Below are 27,044 nucleotides of genomic sequence, written 5' to 3' on the forward strand. Positions count from 1 at the left end.
CATTTTCGCGTATATATGGAAGAAAATGTTAACAAAGACTAGTATTAAAGATAAAATTATGTGTATGCCCTAACATCGCTATTGCTTATTATAATTATATATAATTAACATGCAAGTTTTTTTTCATTACCTAATGTTGTACGATAATGAATCGATTTTACACGTAATTTATTCCTACAACTACATTTGCATATTTTTGTACGAAATATTTTTAAATCTTCTGGAATAATTTTTATGGCTTTTATTTTTACGCATCTGACAATTGTAAGAGTATTGTAAGAGTTATCTTCAGTTAAAATGTACGCAATAAACGTGTGATAGAGTGTATAGTTATTGTAAAACATGTATTGTAGAAATATCTGTTATCTGACTGATTTACAACTTTCAAATGGATTTATATACAATCCATTCTGTTATGTTAACTCATAGCTTGTTGTGAAAAGGTTTCATGAACACTTTCAGATATCAGATTTTGATAAATCAATATCTGGATATTGACTTACAATGATAAACAGAAATTTCTTTTAAAATTTCATTACATTTCCGAATATTTTTTTTAAAAAAATGTTACGATGAAGTGTAAGTAAGTTTCAATGAAATTTTAAAGCATTGTGCTAATTACAAAGTTTAAAATATTAATTTTAATTTAATAATATATGTCAACTATATATTTTCTAATACATAATAAACATAACCTCATAGTATACCTTGATCAAGGAACGTCTCCTTTCTTGTTTCTGTATTCTCCATAATCTCTAAAAACGCATGCAATTTAAATCCAACAAAATTTAAATATAAAAAAATTATGAAATTTCAATAAAGATATCCTAAACACAAATCGTAGAACGAAGAAAATCATATAAACACGTTTCTTTCAAAGGATGTTATCTTTCCTTCGTTGAGAAGTTAAAAACGGAACAAAGCAGACCGTCTCGATTGCCAGTCAATTGTTATTCGTCGGATGCGCTCGTGAAATCGAACTGTATATTTGCCCAGATGTACGCTATATTTCGAGGCTGGATTATAACATAACACATGAAGCAAGAGTCACAGTCAAACATAGAATCGTATCTAAAAATATCAGAATTGCAAGATAGAAATAAACTGCCCGAACAACACGAATTTCATGAGAGACATAACCTTATAGCATGTTCTTAATGAGTTTCTAATGTTCTATATCGGAATAATCAATAGATTAGTAGTATATTATGAATCATGATATAGAATGATAAAATCAGTTAGCAATTAGCATTATAATGTCTTTTCAAATAAGAAAAAAAATATATTAGAAATGTGAACATATAAAATGAAATTTTTGTTTAAATCATATTAACATTTATAACATGATTAGGTTATGTACTTTAATCACTAATCAATTTTATGAAATTCTATCATGACCTAAATTATTCTTAATAATTTAACATAATATACATGATTCAATGCGAAGAAAATATTTCTAACTTTCTTTGACAATGTTTTCTCTAGAAGAATGCGTTTCGACGAAAGAACGCGGTACTACTAGGTAAAAGAACATTTACTGCCTCAATTATGTTCGAGATAACTATCCTTTCTCAGTGTAAGACGGAAGAAAAGAAAATGAGACAGGTGGAAGTTATAAAAACCGGTAAAAGAAACTTGCGTAAATTGTAAGAATGAACATTACGAGAATAAGCCAACAGATTTCAATCAAATAATTAGGTTCAATCAAATGTATTTAATCCAATTTAGGAAGAAAATTCAAGAGAATTTTTAATCAAATTTTTAATCAATTTTTAATCAATTTCGAAAGATTTTTTTATTGTAAAATTATAAAAATTATCAAATTCAATGATTTTATATAATTTTTCTATGGTATAATGATTTATACATATTTTTCATTAATTTCAATCATTCATTTCACTTTAATAACCTGCTATTATAAAACGCGCAATATCTTTTGATACATCATAATTTATTTACTTTTCCGTCTCGGAACATGTTAATTTGCTGCGCACTCAGCTTTTCTCTATCTCTTTCCAACGATATATCGCGTGCCCACGAATAATATCGAGACGGCGATTTCTCGACTCGCGACGCGTCCTCGAACGTGACGCAACGAGTGGACGAACTATTATTACATCAGGCCACGCGACGAGCAACAAGTATCGCGGTTTTTGTCAGGCATGCCAGGAACTCCAGCCATGCAGGATTCCCTTGGCGAATGCACGTGGCACTAATGCACGCTCTGACGCGCGCTCGCGCGTGTGCACGAAACGTCGAACAAGAGAGGGCATATAACACTGAGAAAAGCATAGAAAGTTTAACACTCCCTTATTACCGACTCTCATTTTTCTCTTTTTCTGCTAGTTCACCAGATGTCCTTTTTCCTTCTGGACAGGACACGATACGCGCGCCTCCAAGTTCGCAAACTACTGACATGAACAATGGTTATATAGTTACACAACTGGTTGACGATTCACTGACTTTTGGAAAACTTTTGGGAACCCTTGCAATGGACACGTGTGTTATTTTATAAAAATTTCTAGGCAGCTGTTATACCCGTATATATATATCCACGCTCGATCGTTCGTCTATGGTGAGATAACGTAGTGCGATATTTACAAGGACATAATTTTAATGTTTATCGTTCGCAACATTTTATATAATATTTATCTATTTGTATTTTTTTTTGATAGTTTTATAATTAAAATATTTTGGATAAATTTTATTAGTATGTATCATGATTTAATAATTAATAATCGGTTATGAAGTTAATAAATAAATAATATATAAATAGTATATAATAAATAATATAAATAATATATAATTGTGTTAAATTTTCATATTTTCTATATTTGACAGTATCAACTTGATTCTAGAAATGCCGATTATTTTTTGTTTCAAAATAGTAAAAAAAACATACACACTGTGTTAATGAAGTCACAATTTATCTCGAAAATATCTTGTATATTATCACCTTTGAGTATGTTTCCTTTCAAAAAAATCACAACAGATAATATTAATGTTCCACTTGGTACACCATTCAGAAACACTTTTCTTATACACTTATCATATCATAATAATTCAATAATAAACAAAGAATTATGACATCTCACTATTATGTTAATTTTTACAATTCTAACATAAAATATATACGCCAATATCATATAGTTCATACTGTAATTTCACTATAATTGTATAACAAGGACATTGGTTTTCTAACACAGCAAGCAACATGCGACACGCCCTACCCGTACAAATCGCACACGATGATCCACCTGCCTCGATCGATCCTCGTCTCGACGCACACTGGCGCCCGATCCCGGCGGTTCAATCGATTCTCGTTCGACTCGGGACACGTGACCCTACGTTGCCCTTCCCCAGTCTACCTGTACGTGAGTCAAGCATCGGACTTTCGACAAATTTCCGTTTCGATCGAATCAAAAATCTCCAGCAAAGTAAAAGTGTAATTGCCATAATCGTGAAATTTATAATAATTAGTTGTTTGATAACTTATCAATGAATGTAAAAATGACACTTTACTGTTTGATTGGATTTTCTTTGATAAACGATGATTCATATAATTATAAATTTTCAAAATATATTGATCATGCGCACTTCTGACGAATAAATTTTTTAATTATTTTTCTTTCACTTATTAAAATTATAATTTTATATTAATTGATAAAATTAATTAATAAACACGCAAATCTTTTATAATAATAAATAATTTATGGATCAATAGGTTATAAATGAAAGATTGTCAAACATAACAAATCACTCACAAGAACTCACTATCAACAAATCTATATTCTTTAATCAATTTTTAACAAATTTTCTTTCTTTATTATATAACCTAATATCATTTAATATACAAATCCTTATTTTATTACTTTTTTAACTTTTTCCTAACCTCCAATCAAGCTCCCAGCAACATACATTCAGGCCAGTGATTCCGGATGGAAGCCCGATGGAACGACAAAACCGGTCTATCAACCGAGCCAGGTTCGCGCAGGTCCAGTTCAATTTCAGCACCGAAGGATTCGTCGTGCACCGATCAAAGTAAGCAACACGTAACAAATCGCGATATTGACCTGCGTTTATTGTTTCTCGTATTGTTCACCAAACCAGAGAAATTCAATCATTCGGGAGAAATAAACGCGAAGTTAATCGACGATGCACCACGAGGCTGGTTAACGAGACGACTAATTCGAACGTGTTAGGTCCACGAGGAGCAGTTGCACGATGGTGGTGGTGGCAACGTGTGCGAGTAGGAGTAGCGTGAAGAGAGGAGGAGGGGGTCCAGTCCTCACCACCCGCACTTACCAGCCGGACAATAAAGAAAGGAAAGGGAGAGGCGAACAGCCGGTAAGGAGGAACAGAGATACATTAAAAGTCATCCGACTCGTATAGCCGACAGACCAGTGTGTGGTTCGTATGGAAAGATGACCCCAGAGATGGGACTAGTATTCACTGGGACCCCAGACCGAATTAAACGCTACCATTAGTTGGAATGATGAAGAGAGGAAGCACGGATGTCGTGAATATTTCGTCATTGGCACATTAATCTCTTTTTTGCTCATTGGGCGTTGAATTTTGATATGTGGAGATTAACCTAGTTTTATGGGTCGAGGAATTTATAGGAGAGTAAAAAATATTTTGAAGATTGGATTCAAAGGTATTGGTTGAAAATATTTTACTAATTAGTTAAGATAAATTTCCGGAATTTAAAACAATTTAATATCGTATTATAATAATTATAATAAATGCTTGCATAATAAGAGTTTTCTATGATGCTTTTGTCAAGACAGTTTAATAAAATGATACTCAATAATTAATTATAATTAATTAATTTATAATAATTTTTAGAATGAAACTTTCTACTTTCTATCTAAAACTATCTAATTAAAACTAAATCCCAAAATTTGTAATATATATATTATAATGGTATAATTTTTTAGTTATAATTACATGAAAATGAAGAATCAGTTCATTTTCTTTCCAAGGAAGAATCAGTCGATTTTCGAACTTTCGAAGCCCGTAAAGTTTCGAAAACACACAGACGACCCTGAAGAAGAATTGAATGGCACAGACAATGAATTTACACTCGTGGAGCACGCTTGCATATAGTGAAGGTTCGTTCCAGCTGACCAGGGTCGACCATTGTCATGTTAATGAATAGAAGACACATTTTCGAGGTTAAAAGTTGCGCTTGTTCACGGATTTCGTTCTATGTAATTATCTTATACCTGAACATCATGTATAATGCAAATTGACATGAAGATACACGAAAATAATGAAATAAAATGTAACTTTATCAAATTTAGTTTTAAAATGTATATTAGATTGAATGTTTGAATCAATGGATGTCATTAAAATTCTTAATTTTTATACAAATTTAAACTAATTAATTAAAATAATTAAAAAATAAAAGAACAAAATATGATATTAATTGTTTAGAACGTGTTTAGATAATAAATATTTTTGAATAATTACATTAAATAATAGTGAATAAATTAATCTAATTTTAACATTTTTTTTTAAATGAATCACTTAAAGCATCAAACAACGAAAAAAAAAATAAAATCAATGACACCAAAATAAAACTATCTTTATAAACTAATTGAATCAAATTATCATCATGCTATTGTCGATCTAATCAATGTTGACAACACGAGTAATACATGAACACTCCTGTAAAAAACATGATTCGTCGTACACGTCATTCGAAGTGCCGTCGTTGAGTTCGTTACACTAGCTTTCTGGGAAACTTCTTGGAGGTCATGACTAATCCATTCCGGTACAGAGGAAACGGTACGTCTTCCATTAAAATGCGCGCTGCGTGCGTGCGAAGCACACCTAAGGCCCTGGTTGCTTCCGTTTAAGATCAATAGACGCAAGTGAGCAACGAGTAATTACGTCGTCGGTAAAAGCCGTGATCGTCCACGCGAATGTGAGAACCATCCTTTAACGATTCGTTTTACGCCCGCGTGAACCGCACCTCTTCCTCGAATTCGATCGTAGATTTGTCTGGAATTACGATTTATCGCCACGTTCCAAACATTGATGTCTCTGCAAAGGATGATTATAAAGACGTATGATACGAGAGTGAGTGTACGTAATAGTTCTTAATTCTCTTTTAACTTTGCAACGATGAGGAATATGTTTTGTCCGTATTCGTATTAAATTTTGAAAATTTAAACGAGAATTATTAATTCAGTAGAGAATTTAATCTTTAATTAAGATATAATGTATATAAAGTAGTTTAATTATTTCTAATAATATATTGATATTTTTAACTTTCTATATTTTTTATTTTTAATCAAGTTATTTGATGTGATCAAAGGGTAAATAATTTGAGGTTAACTTTGGATATCAAAACATTCATTTATTATGTTATTATGTATAGAAATGAAATAATGATTTCTTTTATTATATGATGAAGTTTTTAAATTAATACTTTCAGTTTAAAAAAAAACTTTTATAATTTTTAAATCTTCTTGACAGATATTATACTATAATTTACTTAATATTATATTGAAATTTATAGTTTTTGTAATTAATAATTTTTCCAATATCCTAAAAAATCACGTATATTTTTCATAAAACAAAAAATTTTATAAAATCCAATCATTTAACAAATTATCTACAATTACATATTAATGCATTGTAATCAATCCAACTGTCAATCAAACAAGTTTCATGCAACGGTAACCTAAAGTTTCACTTACATTTTCTCAAGTTTTTCTGCTGCAACCTTCATCACTGACACGACAAATTATATCTCCATTTTTTCTTTTTTCATTTGTAAGATAAAGACACGATTAACAGAGCGGAACGAAAGAACATACGAGTAAAATACTATGTAAAACAAGATCGAAGGTTTTCTTTGGAAGGAGGAAGAAGCTCGCATGAGAGCAAGATTATGACATCATGGTGGAATGCATTAGCCGTGGTGCATGAGTCACGCAACTTTGTCGCATTGCGTTCTTTCGGCGACACGATCATTTACAATGATTTTTTCTCGCGTATGACGACGTAGTTCATAGATAATTCGAGCATTCTCGTAATTGATGCGATAAGTGAAGCTACGATGCGATTACCCATTAGCTGGGAACGTTCGGTTTATCACCGTTGTTTAGAATTAATTTCGCAACGAGGTTAGGTCATTAATTAAAAATTTCTTGTGAGACTCGCAAAGAAAATAAAGCCAATGATCTTTGAAGATACTTATTTTGATGTAGTGGTAAATAATTATTTTTGTTTTTTTCTTGTTTTCTTCTATTTAATTTATGTATTTGGAAGGGAACACATGTGATAATGTATGAATCAGTGTTGACATTAGAAACACGTGTTCATTGATAAAACAAAAATAATAATGTTGACTATGATATTTTTATTATGAAAATGGAGTATTATTGTGAACAAATTGTATTTTGATTTTATAATATTATATTTTTTATAATATTATATTTTATAATATTGGCCAAATAATATATTTTTTATGGAATATGAAGTAAAAAATATAATTATTTTTAATCTGATTACTTTAATTTAATATTTAGACTTTATTATAAGTTTTATTTGAACTTCTTATTTTTCTTTTCTTTTCTTTTCATTTTTTCTTTTTTTAGAAAAAATTAAATATTCAAGTAAAAAATATATAGTAAGTATATCTCAAGAACTTTAATGTTTCTAATACCTGACAAAGAAAATATTTTAGAATTTAAAGGAGAATTCTCAAGCAACTAACATAAATTGCTGACTGTGACAAAGTATGTACAAAGAATACCATTTTCAAAAATATATATATATATACAAAACTTAACGAAATCAATTTTATCAGTTAGTCGTTAAATAACTTCGAAAAATACATTTACTATGTAGATAAATTTAGACATAAAATTAACTATAATTTTTGTTAAAAAAAATAGAGTTTTAAATAAAAAAAAAAAACAATTTTAAAAATGAAGTAATTTCTATTTTTTCTTTTTTGTATTTTAGATTCCAAATGTCTAAATAGGCAACGATTAAAATCCTCAATTCATTTATGGAACACGAAGAATAGTATAAAGGAATTTAATGACAATCGCAATTTCAAATTGTTGATTTCGATTATTGATTTCGATTGTCGATTTCGAGCACGAATTTCCGTGTTCTTCCGGCTGGCAACAAAGAGGTGCACTTTCCGTCACGGTCATAAACGGAACACAATGAGAGATTAACCAGTTTGCTGAAAGTAAATTCCGGTTTTCCTATGTTACGATTTATCATTTAACAAACTTCACGTTTTTTCTTCTTGATGAGATTGTTACAACAAAGCTTTTATCACTCTTGACTCAATATATCATTCACCTAGTATATAATTTCTTTTTAGTAATTATTGTTTACACTAGTATTATTTATTGGTTGCAATCTAACTTTACATTTTAATATTTAATCTTTTTTAAATTTCATTTACTAATATATTAATAAATTGGAAAGTATAAATAAGATATATTTATATTTGAGAATATCATCATCATATTTTTTCTTTTATATTTGAGAATATGAAAGAGATTTTAAGACTACTAATTAAAAAAAGAATTTTATATTTCAAAAAATATATTTTTCTTTTAGTTTTGATATAATAAAAAAAATATTTAAAATGAATTTTTCCTTACTTACCAAATTGCTAACAACATTATAAAAAAAGAAATATGATTTAGAAAAAAATAAGCAGAAAATTACATCGAATGTTTCTTGTTATAGATTTTTCTCGTGAGATGCCGGAGACGGAATACTGATTTATTCGAAGATGGTGAGAGATTGCCGGTTACAACCGAAGAGATAAACAGCGATAAGATAGAACATATCATTTGTCAAACGAGACGTTGTCCTGTTCTCTGCGTACACGTTTTGCCTCTGACAATCTTGCTACGTGCTTTGAAATGTATTTTCAATGCATTCACTACTGAACGTGTTGAAATGTATACTTGTAGATAGGTATATTTCTTTTTCTATCATGTAAAACTAATTGTGAATAATAATATGAGACAAGACTTTCTCAAGTTGTGTAATATATTCAAAACATATTTTTAAAAAAATTGCTTTCTTTCTATAGAAAATATGAATACATATGCAAACTAAGTGAAATGCTGTTTATATATAAGTAGACTAATAATCTTTCTTTTTCATATTCTATTTCTAACTACAAATTTCTATTCATTCATTATTATCACATTAAATATAATCAATTAAAGTTTCATTTATTTTCTCGAAAAAAAAAAGAAAACAATCTTATATTTATTTTTCTTCATCAGGAACAACCAAGAATGTTACAACATCGAGCATCAGATTTTGATTAAATGAAAAGATCCAAAATTCTAATATGGAAAAAACACTTACTATTGAAAACTCGATTGTATCCGTTACGATTTTCCTTCTAAATGAAAAAGATGAATAAACAAACTGTTATCCCTTTGGCAACGCGTAAGTACTTGTGCCGTAACGTGTACCGTATTCAACCGGATGTCATGATGTGGTTTGCCTTATTGTAAGGTATATTAACGTTCATGCGGACGTTGCTACCAAATCGGACGAGCGACGTTAACCGAGCCGAATTATGCGACAGCATGCAGCTGCAACATGAACTAGCTATACTAAAGAATTATCTTGCGTCTAAAAACGCTATGTATATTATATGTATATTTGGTGAATTTTAATTTTGTCTTTTTTTTTTTTTATGAAAAAACAATTTATATAATATAAACTTTAAATTGAATTTATGATGTTATAAACACCTTTTGTTTAAGGGAATTTACCATATCAATTTCAGTTTTAATTTTTTATTTCAAATTTAATTCAGATTATAGTTATAAAAATGGTTATAAAAGAAATTAATAAATAAATTAAAGAGAAATTAAGAATTTCTAGCGAATCGTTAAATTTATACTTTCATAAGAATATCATAGAATGAATAAATAAATGTTTGTAATTACACTAATGCTTGTGACCTAAATGTAGAATAAGAAGAAATCTATCAGCAACTTGTACAGTTTAATTTGTAGTCATCCCGGAAATAGAAGATACAAATTCAGATTCCAATCGAAATCCCGTTCTTTCTCGATACGCTATATATACTATGTAACTATAAATAACAGTTACTTGTAATATTAATGTCAAATGTATAGAATATATATTTTACAAATCAAAGATCAAAGATCTACATCATCAACTAATTTTTTTACTAGTCATTTTTTATTCATATTGCATATTACGTATAACTGTAACTAGAAACCACTTTGTATATTAGGTTAACCGTTCAAAGTAGTCTTATTGCAAATAGAATATCTAAATATAGAACGTGAACTTTCCTTGCTTTCAACATTCTGTAATAACTGTATAATCAAGGAACGATAAATATTAATTTTATCCTTTCCATTAATTAATCTTTTTATAAAGTGAAAATTAAATAAGATGAATCTTAATTTAGTAATTACATTAATTTGCAAAATTTTAAATATTAATTTAATTAGTTAAAATATTTATTGTTAACGAAAAAGTTTTTATTGTATTCAAGAATATGTTAAACAAATTGATGTTAAAAATAAACTTACATTAATATTTAAATTGAATTTAATATTAAAATTCACTTCAACAAACATATATTCAATTAAAGTAATCTACAATTTATATATTTTATTAGCATTTATTCTACTAACGAATAACTAAAACATATGTATTAAATGAATTTTTAAAATGAAAGATTTTGTGAGCGAAACTAATGTAAATAAACGGTTATTATCGAAAATCCCAAACCTATGACAAGCAGATTCTTTGAAGCACGATAACGAGCGTAGGGAAGAGCACGTAGATGCACGCGTGCATCAGTTATCACTAAAAAACGAGCGTAACTCATGGTGTCGATAAGGCACCATGAGACTGTCTGTTGATCTAGTGCCGACTATCTACAGATATCACGTTAATGTATGAACGGTAGTTTCTCCAGTGATGAATTATATTGCTCCAGAAATACCATGGATCAACTCATAGCATACGATGATTCTGCTACAATAATTATGAAATGATGTGAAAAAAATAGACAAACTAATTCATTGTTTATTTTTTATAGTTATATAATAACATATATTAATAAAATTCTATTAAGAATAGTTAAATATTAAATAAATTAATTTAAATAATTATATATGATTGAAGAAATAATGAATGATAACATTTTTTTGGTTAGACAAGTATAAATGAACCAGTTAACATTTAAATTTTCCCGCGATTAATGCAATTTAGAAAATTTTTCAAAGTAATTGATAAAAATTGATAAAAAATTACTTTAAATTTTTTTTAGAAGAGAAGTTATAAAATAATTTAAAATTAAAATAAAAAAGCTATTAAAATATATAAAAGAAAAGGTAAAAATAAAATATTTTTCAAAGATGAAATGCAAACCTATTTTTAGATTATTTTTATAACCATTAATTTATCTACTATAACTAATAATGAATTCATGATATAAAAAACAATAAAGTGATTAAGAAATTTATTTTGCAACAATGATGATTATTGATCGAAAGCAAATATAATCAAGATTTCAATTCGCCCGCTCATTTCGAATCAGTGCAACACTGTCGCGTTTTCAATATGGCGTTGTGTAACCTATAAACGAGCGCGCACGGATGAAAATAATTAAGAGGATAAGGTTAATAATATAAGAGGCTCATAATAATATGAGATTCAACCATTCGCGTGCCGTTGGTTGAATCTCACCTTGTTCCACTTTTTCATTCATTCGTTGGTCGGAAAGAGACATGTGCAATTAGATTACAATATTGTGCTTGGTTTTTTGTCGAACATTACGAAAATGTCCCTATACAAGTGAAAACTGTAATAATAAAAAAAAAAATCGATCTATCGGAAAATTTTCTCATTATTCTTTTTTTTAGAATCCTACACCATGTTCCATGTGATTTAATAATTTTATATTATTATTTTTCAATCTGTTTTGAGTTATGATCTCTTTTTGCAATATTCTTGTAACTTGCAATTTTTTATATAGAATATTAATATATTCGTAAAATACTTATGGAGAGTTGATTCTAAAAAATAAAGCAAATATAAAAATTGGTATATAAAAATATTGGTTAAAGCTTATTTATTAAATTATAAAAAATTGAAGTTTGTATTAAATAAAACAAGACAGAAATGATAATGAAGATAGGTTATCTCATTTTATCTCTATCTCGATTTGTTACACAAATTCAATTGTTTATAAAATAAACATATAATTTAATAAATAAGCCTCAACTATTTTAGTTACTAATTTTTGTATTTGATTTATTTTCTGAAATAGTAATTTCAACATTGCAAGTTTCAAATGTAAAATAATTTGAAATGTAAAATGCTACTAATGATGGACAGAATATTCCGATAAAACTAATATGATCCGAATATAGTAATGAGAGTTGCATAATTACTAGATCAATAATAAAAAACGATAATAACGTGTATGCATGCAAACAAGTGCAAAGATAAATCGATGCATCGTCTTCTTGCTCGCGGATAAATTCAACGTTTTATTCTTTTTTGTTAGTAACAATTTTAGAATAAAAAAGTTTTAATAAAAGTGAATGCATTATAATATTTACAGAGATTATGTACAATGTGATAAAATAGAAAAGTAAGAAATATATATGAAAATTTTTTGTAAAACAATTGCAAATAGATAAAAATAATTAAAAATATTATAATTATTTATATACAAATTGATAACTTACCGTGAACCATTTGAAATAATCATGATCAATAATCCTTGTTAGGTTTATTTCAATGACGTGAAAATAGAAAAAATATTTGCACACAATTTCGACGATAATAATTTGTTTCACTCGCATGCAATTCGACTTATTAAACGTACAATAATATTGTCACAACAAGAACGCAGCATGTCGCAAAAATTTACTATACATATCTCGAAAGCATCGTGATTCAAATTCAGTCGCTGTTTGTGTTTGTTTAATCAAATTTAAGAAGAAAACAAAAGAATTAAGAGAACAATCAACATAATATTTTAATCACTTTTACTTTTCAGGAAAAAAATTAAACGAGGATAATTTCACTTGTCATTGAACTAATTGCAATATTGTTTCGCGAAATACTCGAAACGTGATTCGATTAAAAATCGAAATAAAAAATATTTTCGCGAAATAGAAATGACAACGAGTCGAAAAAGCAAGCTCATGAACGATACTAACGCGATGAAGAGAAATAGGGACCAAATGACGAAAGCTCGATAAATGTACGAAAGCGACAAAAAATAATTCAAGACATCGCATTACACAGCAGCATAACGTTTATTATAGCACACCAACGATATCGATATAACACACTATAATCGCATATTTATATGTTATATTTTCTAAGTGTACCGCCCTACATCTAAGAATATAGGTTATCTATGCTATATTTTCTCTTATTACTCGTGAATACTCGTCCAGCGATTACAATAACTAGACGAAAGCGTTTAACACAAAATAAAATATAAAAATCAATCACAAAATAAACTATTTATGTATATATACCATGGCCTAATAAAATTCTGTGTAACAAATCAAATTGCTTAACCTATGAGCTTGACAATACATGGAGCGCCCTCAGTACATAGTTTCCATTCTCGATGAATAATTAAAAAAAATGTCGATTCTCTTTTCGATATATCTATTACTAAAAATCTGATTAATGTGTGGCAGTTTTTTATATATTAATAATAGAAAAATATTTATGTTCATAAAAGTTAAAATAAATTTTGAAGTTTAAAAGTAGACAGTTAGAAAAAGATGTTTAGCATTAACATCGAAAAAAAAAACATCGAGAAGGAATCTATCTACGACTTTCTAACTAACGAATGTGACATTCCATGATCATTAGAGCGTCCATTTGTCGATGAAATACTTTCACTTATGCATAAATCTACGATCTACAACGACGAATACTTTTCTTTCACATAAAAAAATTGAAATTCCACGGATATCCAAAATTCTTTTTCAATAGTATGTATGAATTCTTTTATCACTATTATACATTTTTCATGTGGATACGACTTGACGTTCATTTCCATTAAATTATTTATTACGACTTATGTAATTAAAATGTGAAAGGAAAACGACAAATAGTCACTACAGAGTATACATATGTATATATGATTGTATAGAATGATTGTATATGTTGATTTATGAGTTTTAACAGTTAAAGATTATATCTTTATGATACATCGGTATCTGTGTAAAAAAAAAAAAGGCATGTATTTACATAAATGTTATCAATATATGTAATTAGTGATTAATAAATGTATAGAAAATATAATATATATTCTATTCAAAAAAAACAATCAATAAAACATTCGATATAATAATCTTCATAAATTTTTTACAAATATATCATATACATAATACGCAAGATTTGTATATACAGGGTGATGATAAATGAAAGGATTACAAAAGATTTGGAAGCAAGTGGAAGTATAGAAAAATAAAAATATTTTATAAAATTTTCTAAAAAAAAAAATATATATATATATATAATAATTAACTTTTTTGTTTTTCTTATAAATGATGATAAAGTTTTTTTAAGTAATGTACATTAAATAATGTTGAATTTCTTTCTCCCTTTCTTTTTCAAATTTACTGATAAATAAGACTCCTTGATGTATTTTTAGATTTTTCCTAAAATTATAATTAATTATTTTGAAAATAATCTTATATAAATTGACAATTGACAGTATCTTTTTCGTATAATTTCAATCAAAATAAAATATGCAGCTACATTATAAACTTTAAAAAAAAAATTTTTTTTATTCACATATTCTAAGTGCATAATTTTTTTCGCATCTACAAATAAATACCATCAAAGCAGACTTCTACTTGGATAAATAACTGATTTGCTAATTTGAACGAAAATAAACAAAAATACATTTTAAAAAACATTTCATAACAAAACTAACAAAAGAAATCAATAATTCTAATTAATCATAGCTACCAAAGCATTTAAAATAACATTAAAAAAAAAAATTATTTAAATTTATGATATATTTTTCACGATTGAAAATAAAAATGAAGCTTTTTTCTTCTGTCATTCTAATCACTTTCCAATAATCCTTCTTAATATAATCCATCAGACGCGATAAAAAAAAATAAAAATTGTTATATATATCTCCAATTCCATAAATTTAATCTTTTCTCTCGGGGGCACGTCCCACGCTTCCAAATTTCAAAATCTTGCAACACCCTTTATATACCCGTGTACACATCACAGTTAACAAATTAACATAAAAGTAATCTAAGGAACTATTCGAATATTAATCATACGTAATATATTGCAATAGTATCTTGTAGTATTTTCTACGCTATTGATCGTGCCTCTTGTCCCCTATTAGCGAGTGTCTGGTAACCGGAAAGGATGACAACTTCCGGCATCCGAATGTTTTGTCTCGCGGAAAAATTCTTCGCGCAACACCGTCGAATAAAAGGACATTTAACGCGGACATGAAGCATATTTAACTTTAACTCTAACTGCAACGAATATTAATATTAAATAATTTCGTTTATATGAAATATTTTTTGTGCTCATTAAGATATTGAAGATGATGAAATTTTATTTTCATTCAACGAGAAAGGACTACTAGAAATACTTTTAGCACCCGATATTAGAATCGAAATTCTAACAGTTTTGTTATAAATTGATGTTTTTCTTTCGTTTTTTCTTCCGTGTTTTCTCTTTTTTTTCTTCTCTCTTTTTATTCTTGAATTCTTAATACTAAAGTATTCATTTTTCAGAAATTAAGAACGACGAGTTGCGGTCCCAAGAACGATCTGTGACCCATGATACTTTCGTATCATTAATAATCCTCTGTTTTTCTTTCTTCACTTTAGTCAAGATATATCTTCTTCTTTTTTTTTTTTGCGACAAAATTTTCGAAAATCTATTCCGGAAGGTTCGTTCTCAGATTCGATTTGTATTGGATTTATTTAATGAAATGAGAGCGGAATGAATTTTTTAATGTTATAAGTAAAGTATATATAAGTAAGTATAAGTAAAATATGCATTTGTCACAATTAATATTAATATTTTAAAGCGTATTTCCATATATAGTGTTCTATTATCATTACTATATATTTAATTTTCGAAAAAATTGTGGTTTAAAGAAAATCTTCGAAAGATGAATGAAAGATTTGACGGAAGCAAAAATCGTTATTTTCGTAAACACACGGATAAACATACGTAATTTTCATACGAAATATTGGCTCGCAACCACGATTCAAACGATCAATCCGCGGCCAGATTTCTCACGGACGTTTCGAAATATTTACATACACGATATCTTTCCGCGCGTACAAATCTTCTTTTACGTAGTATACCTTTACACGTTGACACGTTTACACAGAATGGCTTCGCCGTGTAACCGACATATCGCAAACAACCACCAAATAAAAAATATCAGTTCAACGTTCGATAAATCGACATAAAGTATGGACGATCTCGTGACAATGCAAAAATACGAAACGAAACAAAAAAAAAAAAAAATGACGAGGAAAAAAAGAGAAGAGGAAAAGATGAAAAAAAAGATAGAAACGATAATATAATAGATGGTTCACAAAATCGGTATAATACCAAAGATCAAACCTTCCGGATCGCCATGTTATATCGAAAACAAAAAAACAAAAAAAAAAAGCTCGTCAAGTCCCATTATTATTATTCTACCTACAATACACCAAATCGTGGAAACAAAAGCAAAATGGTGTAAATACAATCGATCCATCGACGCGAAACAACAATCGCGGAACGAAGTTTTCCTGATTCGTAAAACGGAAGTTACAAATTATTCCAACGCGAGAATCATCATCAGAAGGTAAAATTTCGAGAAACGAGTGGAATGAACGCATTCGATGGTTTTTTTTTTTTTTTTTTTTGCAACATATACTATACGTGTATACGATTATAAAATTGTTAGTGATATTTCACTGGCTTCATCCGGAGATGACGATTGCCGGTACGGCGATCGTTGTCAGGCAGACGGTCAAAATAAGAAGAAACAAAGACGTAACACAACGATTATGCATGTACACGTGGGCAGAAAGAAGCGTCATGCGGTGCAGCCAAGCGTGCGTTGCTGTTTACCTGCAAACGGCACATCCCCGAAGTATTCCTCCACGTTGTCCGTTGACATGCTCTTGTCGGACAGAGACACGCTCGATAACGATCCACTGCTGGCGTCCAGAGAGCCGCTGGCCGGAAACTGCAATAAATCCTCGTCGGTTTCCGTTTCCATGTCGCGTGACCGCCGTTTGTATACCTGTACAATAAGTAAAACATGAGTATGTACATATATATATATATATATATATGTATAGATATATATATGGTTTTCATTTGTTTCTTTTTTCTCCTTTAATGGTGATTCTTGATGTGATGTGTATGGATATTATGGAGATTCTTGGATTTTAGTATACGATATTTTTCTAAGTAGTTCTTCCTATATTTGCGGCACTTCTTTCGTGTTTGATAATTTTTACAGATATCTAGCTATTATTTCCTGTAAATACAATAAATTATTTTTAAGAGTATAATTTGTGGTGATGGTTATGTTCATCATTGATCATTGAAAATAAAAATAAATTTGAAATAATTTTTTTTTTTTTAAAGATTTTTGAAAATATGGAACATGATATAAAATCGTTATACTTTTTTATTAATCGATAAAAAGTTATTAAATTTTCTCTTACAATTAATGCATAATGAAAATTAAATTTATTTAGCATAAAAAATTTGATTGTTGTATTTTTTTTTTCCCCCCTCTATTTCCAAGTTTTTTTCAACGGTAATATACACTCGAATTACTAGGGAAAAAACGGATCAAAAATGACATTTCGTATGGTAACGTTTACGAGCTATAGAAATTTATCTGTGAACGTTGCACATGAAAACAAGTTTGAACGAAGCAAATAAAAACGATTCCAATGCGATAAAAATCTATCTGTATGGATCACTTGATACGATTATACATAATAAACTTTATAAAATATGAATCGGTTAAATAAATCTCAACAGGAATGTATATTTGTATTCCAAACTTCGATCCGCAATTTAAATCGCGAATGCGTATAACAGTTATTAAAATTTCGGTTTACAAAATCAAAAATATATCGTCATCGTTTGCCACGAATCGACATTTTCAATGTATAAATATTGAATGTTATAATAATAATAAAAATCCTTGAATTCGTACAAACATGAAACCGATTGATAAAACAAAACTAAACCAATGCTTTTTACATTGTTAAATTTAATAACTTTTGAAATTAGTAAAAAAACTAAATTGATATTTTAAGAAATTTTGAATATCTAAATTTTTAATTAAAATTTACATAATTTTTAAAATAACTTTTTACATATAAAAATATTTATATGGAAAAATAGTTTTCGAAAAAATATCCCATCATTTTTTTTCATCAATGATCATTCATATTTAGTTGAATTATTTTACACCCAAATTATCCTCTAAAATTATTATCATCTAAATTATAAAGAGGAAAAAATATTGCCTCCTTCAAACAATCAAACAATTCAATGAAACAATTAACAATTATCATTCATCAAATTCCTAAAAACCATTTTCCTAAAAATCAGATATTTTTCTTGATTGTATCACTGTTCCAGAAAAATCAACTGTAATAATAAATACACACATGTACTTATTCTTCCCGATGAGAGAAGTCGTTTTACTGCGAAGAAGATGTACGATATCGTTGTACAGTTCATCCATAAAGAGACTCAAAGACGGTTAAATACGAGCCGAGATAAGATTCCTACGCGTCGCGGATCGTCGTTTTAACGCAATTAAAATTTGACGCCATCAAAGCCGACAGACGGACACAGACGGCGGACGGTCGCATCTCGGTTGCGGCAAGCGAGAGGAAAGCGTCGCTACAAATTCGTAGATTTCTCGTTGGCGAGAGGAGAGAACGAGCGTTCGCGAGGAGAAGTCAGACAGGCATAGAAGCCGAGGGCTTCATTATTCAAAGGGTGTCGGCGTCTTGCATTCTGCCGCTCTGCTGGATCCGCGGAAGTTGACGGGTGTGAAGCAACCATCCGTGAGCAGTTCCTCCGCCCCCTCCTCTTCCTCCGCTGCCAAACGCGCCGCCACGCTTCCTCTTTTCCACAATCCTCCGCTACTCGCCACGATACCGACCCGATCCTGTCTTTCAATGGTATATCCGCCATTGATTCGCGGCGAACGATTGACATTCTTTCAGAAACGTGGTTTGACATGGTGTACACGCTCATGTTTTATATTTTCTTTTCTTTCCAACAAGGGAATTTAGAATTGTTGGAGTTGAGGGAAGATTAGGAAATGATGAAAATCTATAATTAAAAAGAAAAAGATTTTCAGAATGTTATGATAGAGAAAACAATTATTATTTGATATGCGTTGTATCTTCGAAGGATAGATTGTAAATTTATCTTAAAAAAATAATACAAAATGTGCGTTAACAAAATTAAAGTTCGATTAATACTTTAAATAGATTTAATATTTAAATATTATAATAAATCGAATATTTTGGAACATTAAAAGTTTCACCTTTAATTGATAAATCATTTCCTTTAATCGATAATTGAATCAGAGAGAACGGCTATGCACCATAATCGGTAGATAGTTCTCAATCTTGTATCAATCAAGGCACAACCTTTGCCACTATACTACGTCGAAGAGACGATTAAATTGTGCCGAAACATCGGCTGTCTCGTCCGGGTTGATGAGATTTACGAGCGTCAATCGAAATCGAGGTTGACTCGTTATCGCCAGTCGCGACCCCGTGACTTGCCAATTACCGTCCCGCTAGATTGCCAGATCTATACACATACAGACATCCGGTTCAACGAAATTACACGTTCCAACTTTGTTTCCTCGCTTTGCATGGAATCTAACACAACCTGCCTTTATTTCTTACGAACCAAATAGTGTACTGTAAACGAATAAGAATAAAATAATTATTGAAATGATAAATTTTCTATCTATATTCATAGAAAAATACGTAATCATATCGTGTATTTATTCTTTCTTTATTTAAAGTATTTTAATCAAAATATTTTACGTAATTTTTACACGAATTTCAACTATGCAGTAAAATTTGAAAATCAATTTATCTTCTTACGCTTGATAATATACACCGCTATCTACTGTGAGGTTAGATATATCAAGCGATTTAATATTTACGCAGATGCAACAACAAGAAAAATAAAAAATCTCTGAAAAAACGACGCAATCGTATCTAGTATCTGTGAAGATTTACAAGGTTCTAACTACTCGATCCGCCCGAAGCAGAAGTAACCGTACATACCGGCACCAAAAGCGTCTTGCCTTCATCCGTCTCCTTTCGCTGAAGGATATATTCACTGTACAATATTTCATGAAGCGTGTATAACCGCTGAAAGACACGGATTGCGAACGCATATAGCAGCCAGCGAAAAGGAAGTAGCGAGAAAGGACGAGAGGAGGAGGTTAGGTGGAGTGAGTAGGGATTGCTGAAGAAGGAGTACTGGTAAGTTGGTATATAGACATCATAGTCGAAGAGGATACGAGAGAGGATACGAGCTTCTACTCACGAGATGGCGCACCTGTAGAAGATACGAGACACATGAACGAGGGAGAAATATAAGGTAGAGAGTCCATACGGTATATATGTTGTGTGAATATCCATTCGTGGCGAATGCGAACGTAGTCACTCTCACAGCAGAACGATCATAGGATGATGCGGCAAACGGCGGGAAACGAGCACAGAGCGACAGACATCTCGACCTCCTTGCAAATCGCATCACAGATCAAACACGGCTTGTATATTAAACGTAACCTGCTAAGGCATCCTGTTGACTGCTTATCTACTGTCCATGTTTGAGGATCATGTCTTGGCTTCAACGATGCTTTCCAAATGGTATTGTTGATAAAATTCTTCTAACAATTGACACGCTACAACCGTGGCAATATCATGATTATCAATTATTTTGATCAATAAATGATTCTGAATGTTTTACAGTTTTCGAAACGAAATTTTCGCATCAATACTTTTGCAGTAGCTACTGGTGTTTGATATCTCAATATGCGTAATAGAGTACTGAGAATACACACGCATTAGTTTTGTTCCTGAAATGTAGTGAAGGATACAAAATTGAACTTTCTGCGAACATACGCTTCAGTAGAATATATGACGAATGACAAGAAAGCGTTTACCGCATTAATAACTTAAGATTTATTGAGAGATCATGTAGCGAATTTGAAAGCATGTGATTCAAGTCTTAAATATATTATTATTAATAAAAAAAAATAGAAAAATAATTTTGATTTTTATGGTATTATGATCGATTAACTTAATTTGATTAATAAAGAATTTGGATATGGGACTTATGTACTCTGTAATAATTTTGAGGTTAGCTTTGATAAGATTATTATAAATTGATACAATTATTAAGTTTCTAATATCAATATGATCTCATAAAGAACTTAATATTGTATTTATATTTTTAATTTTTGCATTAAAATTAACAAAAATAACTATATATTATTAATATCATTAATTTAAAGGTTAAATAAATAATAGAACAAAGACATTCTCAAGGCACACATCCATAAACGAAGACTCACCTGACTCAAAGGACGAATCCTTTCATGAATGGATTTCTCAGCTTGCATAGCAGAAGGTGGTGGATGATCAGGCGTCGGAGGTTGAGCATAGTGTGTAGGACTGGTGGGCAGCATCATTTGTACTCGTTTCAAGCGTTTGTCAGTCGCCTCGCGGCCATCCGGTGTAGAATGCTCGTCAATGGCATCACGCTTGTCGTCCAAAAGGCTCTCTTGGGAAGACTTGAGTGTCAGGAACGCGTTTGACACGAATACTGGTTCCTGGACGAATGAATCGGTCTCGCTGCACGGTGATTTGTCTACGCATGGGCTACTCTCCTGCTCATAATTCTCAAACGCGTGTCTACGTAATTTTCGTCGAGGATTCAATGTTTTGATCGGTCTGTTCTCGTAGATGGAAGTGATGGCGACTGGTTCCACATTGGTTTCACGTCTTTCCTCGCTATCCGGCACGCGAGACTTCATCTCTACATATTGGTCCACACTTCTGGTTACGTGACGCAATTGTTCACGACGTTTCTGCAACTGTTCCAAGTCAATGTGACTACGAGCGCCGCTGCGCGCCATGAACAGATATTCGTAATTGCTAGGGCCCAAAGTGCAATCCGCTGATAAGGACATTTGGGTCTGTAGATGCGTTGGTGAGACAGACAAGTTGCGCCTCGGTGGTTTTTTTGGTGGTGTTGGCTGAAATATAGGTACGAATTAATATTAATTTGCTTATGATTTTATGTTAATACAAAACAAAATTCATCTAAAGCAAACTTATACTTATTACTTATAAGTTCAAGCAACATTTTTATATAACAACTTTTATATTTATTTTAATTTCTAGAATTAATTCTCTAAAGATATTCTATGAATATTGTTAATACTTTTTAAAATGATAACAATTGAATAATTGTTAAAATTATAGAAATATTTATTTTAATTGGCCTCAATTTAAATGTCATCTTAATTGATTGCGAGTAAAAAAACTTTGACAATAATGTGATATCTCGTCAATACTAAATGTGAAAACAAATAACAAGAGGTCAATTAAGAATTGAGGTTAATAAAAATGAGAATGAAACCTTCATCCTTACGAAAAAAAAAAAAAAAAAAAAAAAAAAAAAAGAAGAAGCAATTGGATGAAAACGAGGTCCAACTAATAATACCGATCAATCGTCGGATATCTTTTGAAGATAATATTCGATCGGCATTTTCACGAAGCAGTCTCGTTCGAAGGAAAAATGTAGCCAGCGTCAAGCTGTCGGGCCAATTAACTTGCGATTAATTTGTCCACGTTAACGAACTGTAAGGCGCAGAGATGATTCATTGCCGGGTTACACGGTACGGTTCTTCGATGCGAAAAAAGAAGTCAATCTCGAGTAAGTGGAAGAAAAAGAAATAGAGGAACTTAAAGAAAGACAATTCACCGTATAAATTAGAATCCTGTTAACAACATCGAAATTAACAATCTCTTAATATTCAAGAAAAAGTTGAAAAGTTATTAATGAAAAGAAAAAGTTATTATCAAACTTAGGAAAATTTTACTTAGAACATATACCATGGTAAGATAATGCAAATAATAATTTATATAATTCAAATCTAAATAGTTCAAATTTATAAAATTCTCATTATTTTAAAATTACAGTAACCCGGATAACCGTGGCAAAATAACAAACAATTACTTTCCAAACAATTACAATATAAATAAAAGGTATATCTTCGAAAAAGAAAATTTCAAAATCAAATCTCGCGTTTAAAATTTAAAACTAATTTTTCTTAATTTTTTCAGACAAAAATAAGGCATATCGCAAGTTTCCTCGTACCTATTTCATTTACATGTATTGTTCTGTATCAGACATTATCGAACATATCAATTATAACACGGAAATAGATTTCGCTTCGAACGAGAATATTTCTCGCGATCCCGTACAATCTTTCGTCGGAGTGAGGGAGAAGAGGCGAAAAGGGATATATATTCTTACCGAGACTTTACTGTTGGAGGCGGGGCTGTGAAGAGAACTGGACAAGGGTGCCATTGGCAAGTAAATCCCGGCGGCGCTGGAATCGTTGGGCAAACAACGCCGGTCCCGCGGGCTCGGTCCACCGACGCTCGAGGACGAGGAAACGCTCAATTGGTCCGACTCCCTGCCACCCCCGTATCCCGTGGGTAATGTCAAGGACAGATCCTCCGACACGAAGCTACCCTCCATTGTTCCACGAGGTACCGGTGGCGTTTGGTACAATCCGCTGTCGGAACCCCTGCGCAACCAAACTTAAAGTCTCAGAGGGACTAATTCACAACTTGGAATTGCTAATAGATAAATCTCTTTCTTTTTCTTTTTCTCTTTACTTATTTATTTTTTGTTTTGATTTGTTTATTTGTTTGTGTAGTAAAGCTAAACATCGTGCAGTAGCGCTTTGGACGATTAACACTGTAACAAATTTAAGGATTGTTGAATATTCGAAGATGAAAGTGTATTTTGTTTCAACACTTGTGATGGAAGAGAACTCGTGTGGATATAATTGAAAAGTATTGTTTGTATGAGAAATGATTCATGATAGAACTGGTAAGCTGTTCATATATTCCTTTTCAGATTTTTCTTTTTCTTTTTGTGTTTCAAAATTATTATTCTTGAATATTGATCATTCACACTTCACACTTAATTTATAATGTAAAAATATTAATCTTATTACAGAAAATGACAATGGCAAATGACAAAATTTCATCAGAGGATTAAATCTATGATCATGATCAAAACGATTCAATCAAAATTACAATCATATTATTCAATTCTAATTTACAAAAAAGATTTATTCGTATTTCGCAAAAATCCAATTGCATTAGAAAGACGCAACAAGTCATTTCTTCAGTAAAATTCAGTTTAGGGGAAGGAAATCTCGATTGACAATCGAACAGAATATTTATTCCAATGTCGGGCGAATCAAAAGCGCTACCATCGTGCTGGAGAATGTTTGCATGCCATTACCGTGTGGTGTCACGCTGTGTTAATGGTATTCTGTCGGTGGTAGTGTTTTGTGGTTTGTCGTCGGGAGTCTGATCGGAACTTTCGAGTGTATTTATCGAGTTCAGAGTGTCGGACATAGACATAAAGACGCTGTCGAAGACTGAACTGGGGTCGGAGTCCTCTGTCTGCTGGAGGGTCCTCCGTACACCGTTCACTGGTCCCCCATTCTGCTCGTCTTCACTGAAATTCGCAATCCATCCGGTATCGTCAGATTTGAATTTCCAACCACTCGTTTACCGTATAGCATAATGAGAAGAAAGCGTAGCCACTGCCGAAGCGAGCAATAGCGTGCCATTTTTTATTTCTGTCATCTTTTTAGTAAATACGTATTTTTTATTTCTTATTATTTTTTATTTTTTTTTTTTTTACAAAAAATAGAATAGAGAATACAGATTAGAATAAATATTAAATTAAAAAGAATTAATTGTAAGATGTGCATCCACGAATCATCAACTATGCTAAAAATAATACCAACAGCGTCAAATATTAGCATCAATAATTGCTCGTCTTTCCTTTCCATTTACCTTAAAGAAATCGTCTTTTTCAAAGATAACTCGTTCATCGATCAACCTAAACAACCGATATACACGTGCATCATCGTCTCTCCCTCGACAAAGTGCGTAAGTTCGAGCGGATGAACGGCGACTTTTTAATGAGGCCACGTAGACGAGGTCGGAGGCGCGACAGGAGAAACAGAAAGAGTAAAAGCAGCCGAGGACCGCTGTTGGACGAGGCCAGAGGAGTGGAAACAAGCGAAGCCAGAGGTGAACGAGGAACCGGCGAACCGCGAGTGGAAGGCCATGCCCATAGGACGAGGGAGAGAGCAATGGTTATTAGTTTTATGCTGAGACGGGCTAACATTTACATTGTTTAACGTGATGGATTCATCTCGAGGCGGTCGAGCCACGGCTACCAACGTCAAACATTGACGGTGGAGGTGCGGAAAGCCCTGGTACCGCTCCCCTCTCCCTCCCTCGTCTCGACATATCCGTCTTTCGTTTCTCCCTCTCTCTTTTTCCCACTGACAGACAGTTCCCGGTCGGCCTCGGCCCTCTTTCTCTGTTGGTCCGCTCGGGCCAACCAGTCGTGCTTAGCAGCTGGCAGAGCAGCGCAGAGCGAAAGAGAGAAACGGAGAAAGAAAGAGGAAGGGAAAGAGAGAGAAAGAGAGAGAGAGAGAGAGAGAATACCAATAGGGTGACCTAGGGGTGAACGAGGCGGTCGGACCCACCATCGCCTGCCTACATCAGGAAAATTAAACCAAGCCAAGCGGTGCTTAACGCGCTGGGGCTACACGCGGCCGCGCCACCTCCTCCAACCTCTTCTCCTCCACCTCCACCTCCACCTCTCTTTCTCTCTCTCTCAGCTTTTCCCTTTTCGGCCCCAGAACCTTTCCTTCTCCTCTCTGCCCTCCTCCCTACCCTCCTCCTTCCTCTCCATCGTCCTTCTTCTGACCACCCTCGCAAAACCTACCTCTCCCCACCCACCCAGAACTGTGCGGCGCAAGAGGCAGAGCATCGGTACTAAAACGGTACCAGCTCGACGACGACGCCGCTAACCATCATCCGAGCCACTCGCCACCCGTTCATTCACTCCGTGTGCCCCACGTCCAACGTCTATGCTTTTGTTTACCCGACATCTCCTATATTAAAGCCGCCACGGTTATGCGCCCACCTATATATATATATGTATACTGCATATACCGCTCTTTTCTAGAAAATATTACCGATCTCTACTCTACTCTATTCTACTTTACTCTACTCTACTCTTATACGATGCACCGACGCGATATTCTTTTCTCTCACTCCATTCCAAGATGACGCCGGATGAGCACAAATACAGGGGTGAGGGGAGGGAGACAAGTAACAGCTCGGTGCAATTGTTCCTTTTTTCCTTCTTGTTTTATTTTTTTCTTCGTCTTTTTTTTCGTTTCGTTTCGTTTCGTTCTCTTTCTTTTCTCTTCCGTGTGTTTTTTTTTTTCGTCCCCCGCCCCCCCCTCCTCTTCTCGACGGCGAAGTTCACGCAATCGTTACACGGAAATGCAAAATGCGAATGGCGTGTAGCGATGCGTTCGTTCTTGTTGGAAGGATGATGGCTCGTCGCGATCGAAAGCAGCCCGTGGTTTTTTTTTTTGCATCGATGGAACCGAGGCACCGTTATTGTTGTACCGTTTGCTTTTTATCGGTATGGTACTGTTTGTCGTATGGATCTGTTCATTTTGATTTAAACACGTCTCGATTGTTTTAACGAATTTCTTATTTGTCTGTGATTTGAACAAATATATGAAAGGGGCTTTATTTTCTTATCGTATTAAAAGGAGAGAGAGAGAGAGAGAGAGAGAGAGAGAGAGAGAGAGAGAGAGAGAGAGA

At 31.9% G+C, this 27,044-nt stretch overlaps 1 protein-coding gene and 2 long non-coding RNA genes across 5 annotated transcripts in view; 2 read left to right on the plus strand and 1 right to left on the minus strand.

Annotated features, from left to right (window-relative positions):
- Positions 1–27,044, minus strand: part of LOC122719371 (ankyrin repeat and SAM domain-containing protein 1A) — a 73,104-nt gene that overhangs the window by 21,055 nt on the left and 25,005 nt on the right. For 2 of the 3 annotated variants that reach the window (XM_043945102.1, XM_043945104.1), the window contains 4 exons: positions 24,640–24,858; positions 23,635–23,911; positions 21,665–22,348; positions 17,146–17,320 (listed from right to left, as the gene is read on the minus strand). In XM_043945102.1, coding sequence (XP_043801037.1) covers positions 17,146–17,320; positions 21,665–22,348; positions 23,635–23,911; positions 24,640–24,858 — 1,355 coding nt within the window. The remainder of the gene's footprint in view (positions 1–17,145; positions 17,321–21,664; positions 22,349–23,634; positions 23,912–24,639; positions 24,859–27,044) is intronic. The other variant, XM_043945103.1, reaches the window with a different exon arrangement.
- Positions 2,936–5,363, plus strand: LOC122719375. The gene is made up of 3 exons (XR_006347580.1): positions 2,936–3,370; positions 3,904–4,657; positions 4,941–5,363. It is a non-coding gene; the product is annotated as an uncharacterized LOC122719375 (long non-coding RNA).
- Positions 5,959–9,727, plus strand: LOC122719373. Its single transcript, XR_006347579.1, has 4 exons — positions 5,959–6,093; positions 7,984–8,218; positions 8,731–8,964; positions 9,282–9,727. It is a non-coding gene; the product is annotated as an uncharacterized LOC122719373 (long non-coding RNA).

This window comes from Apis laboriosa, unplaced genomic scaffold (genome assembly GCF_014066325.1).
Source record: "Apis laboriosa isolate Shangri-la unplaced genomic scaffold, ASM1406632v1 scaffold74_cov149, whole genome shotgun sequence".
NCBI lineage: Eukaryota > Metazoa > Arthropoda > Insecta > Hymenoptera > Apidae > Apis > Apis laboriosa.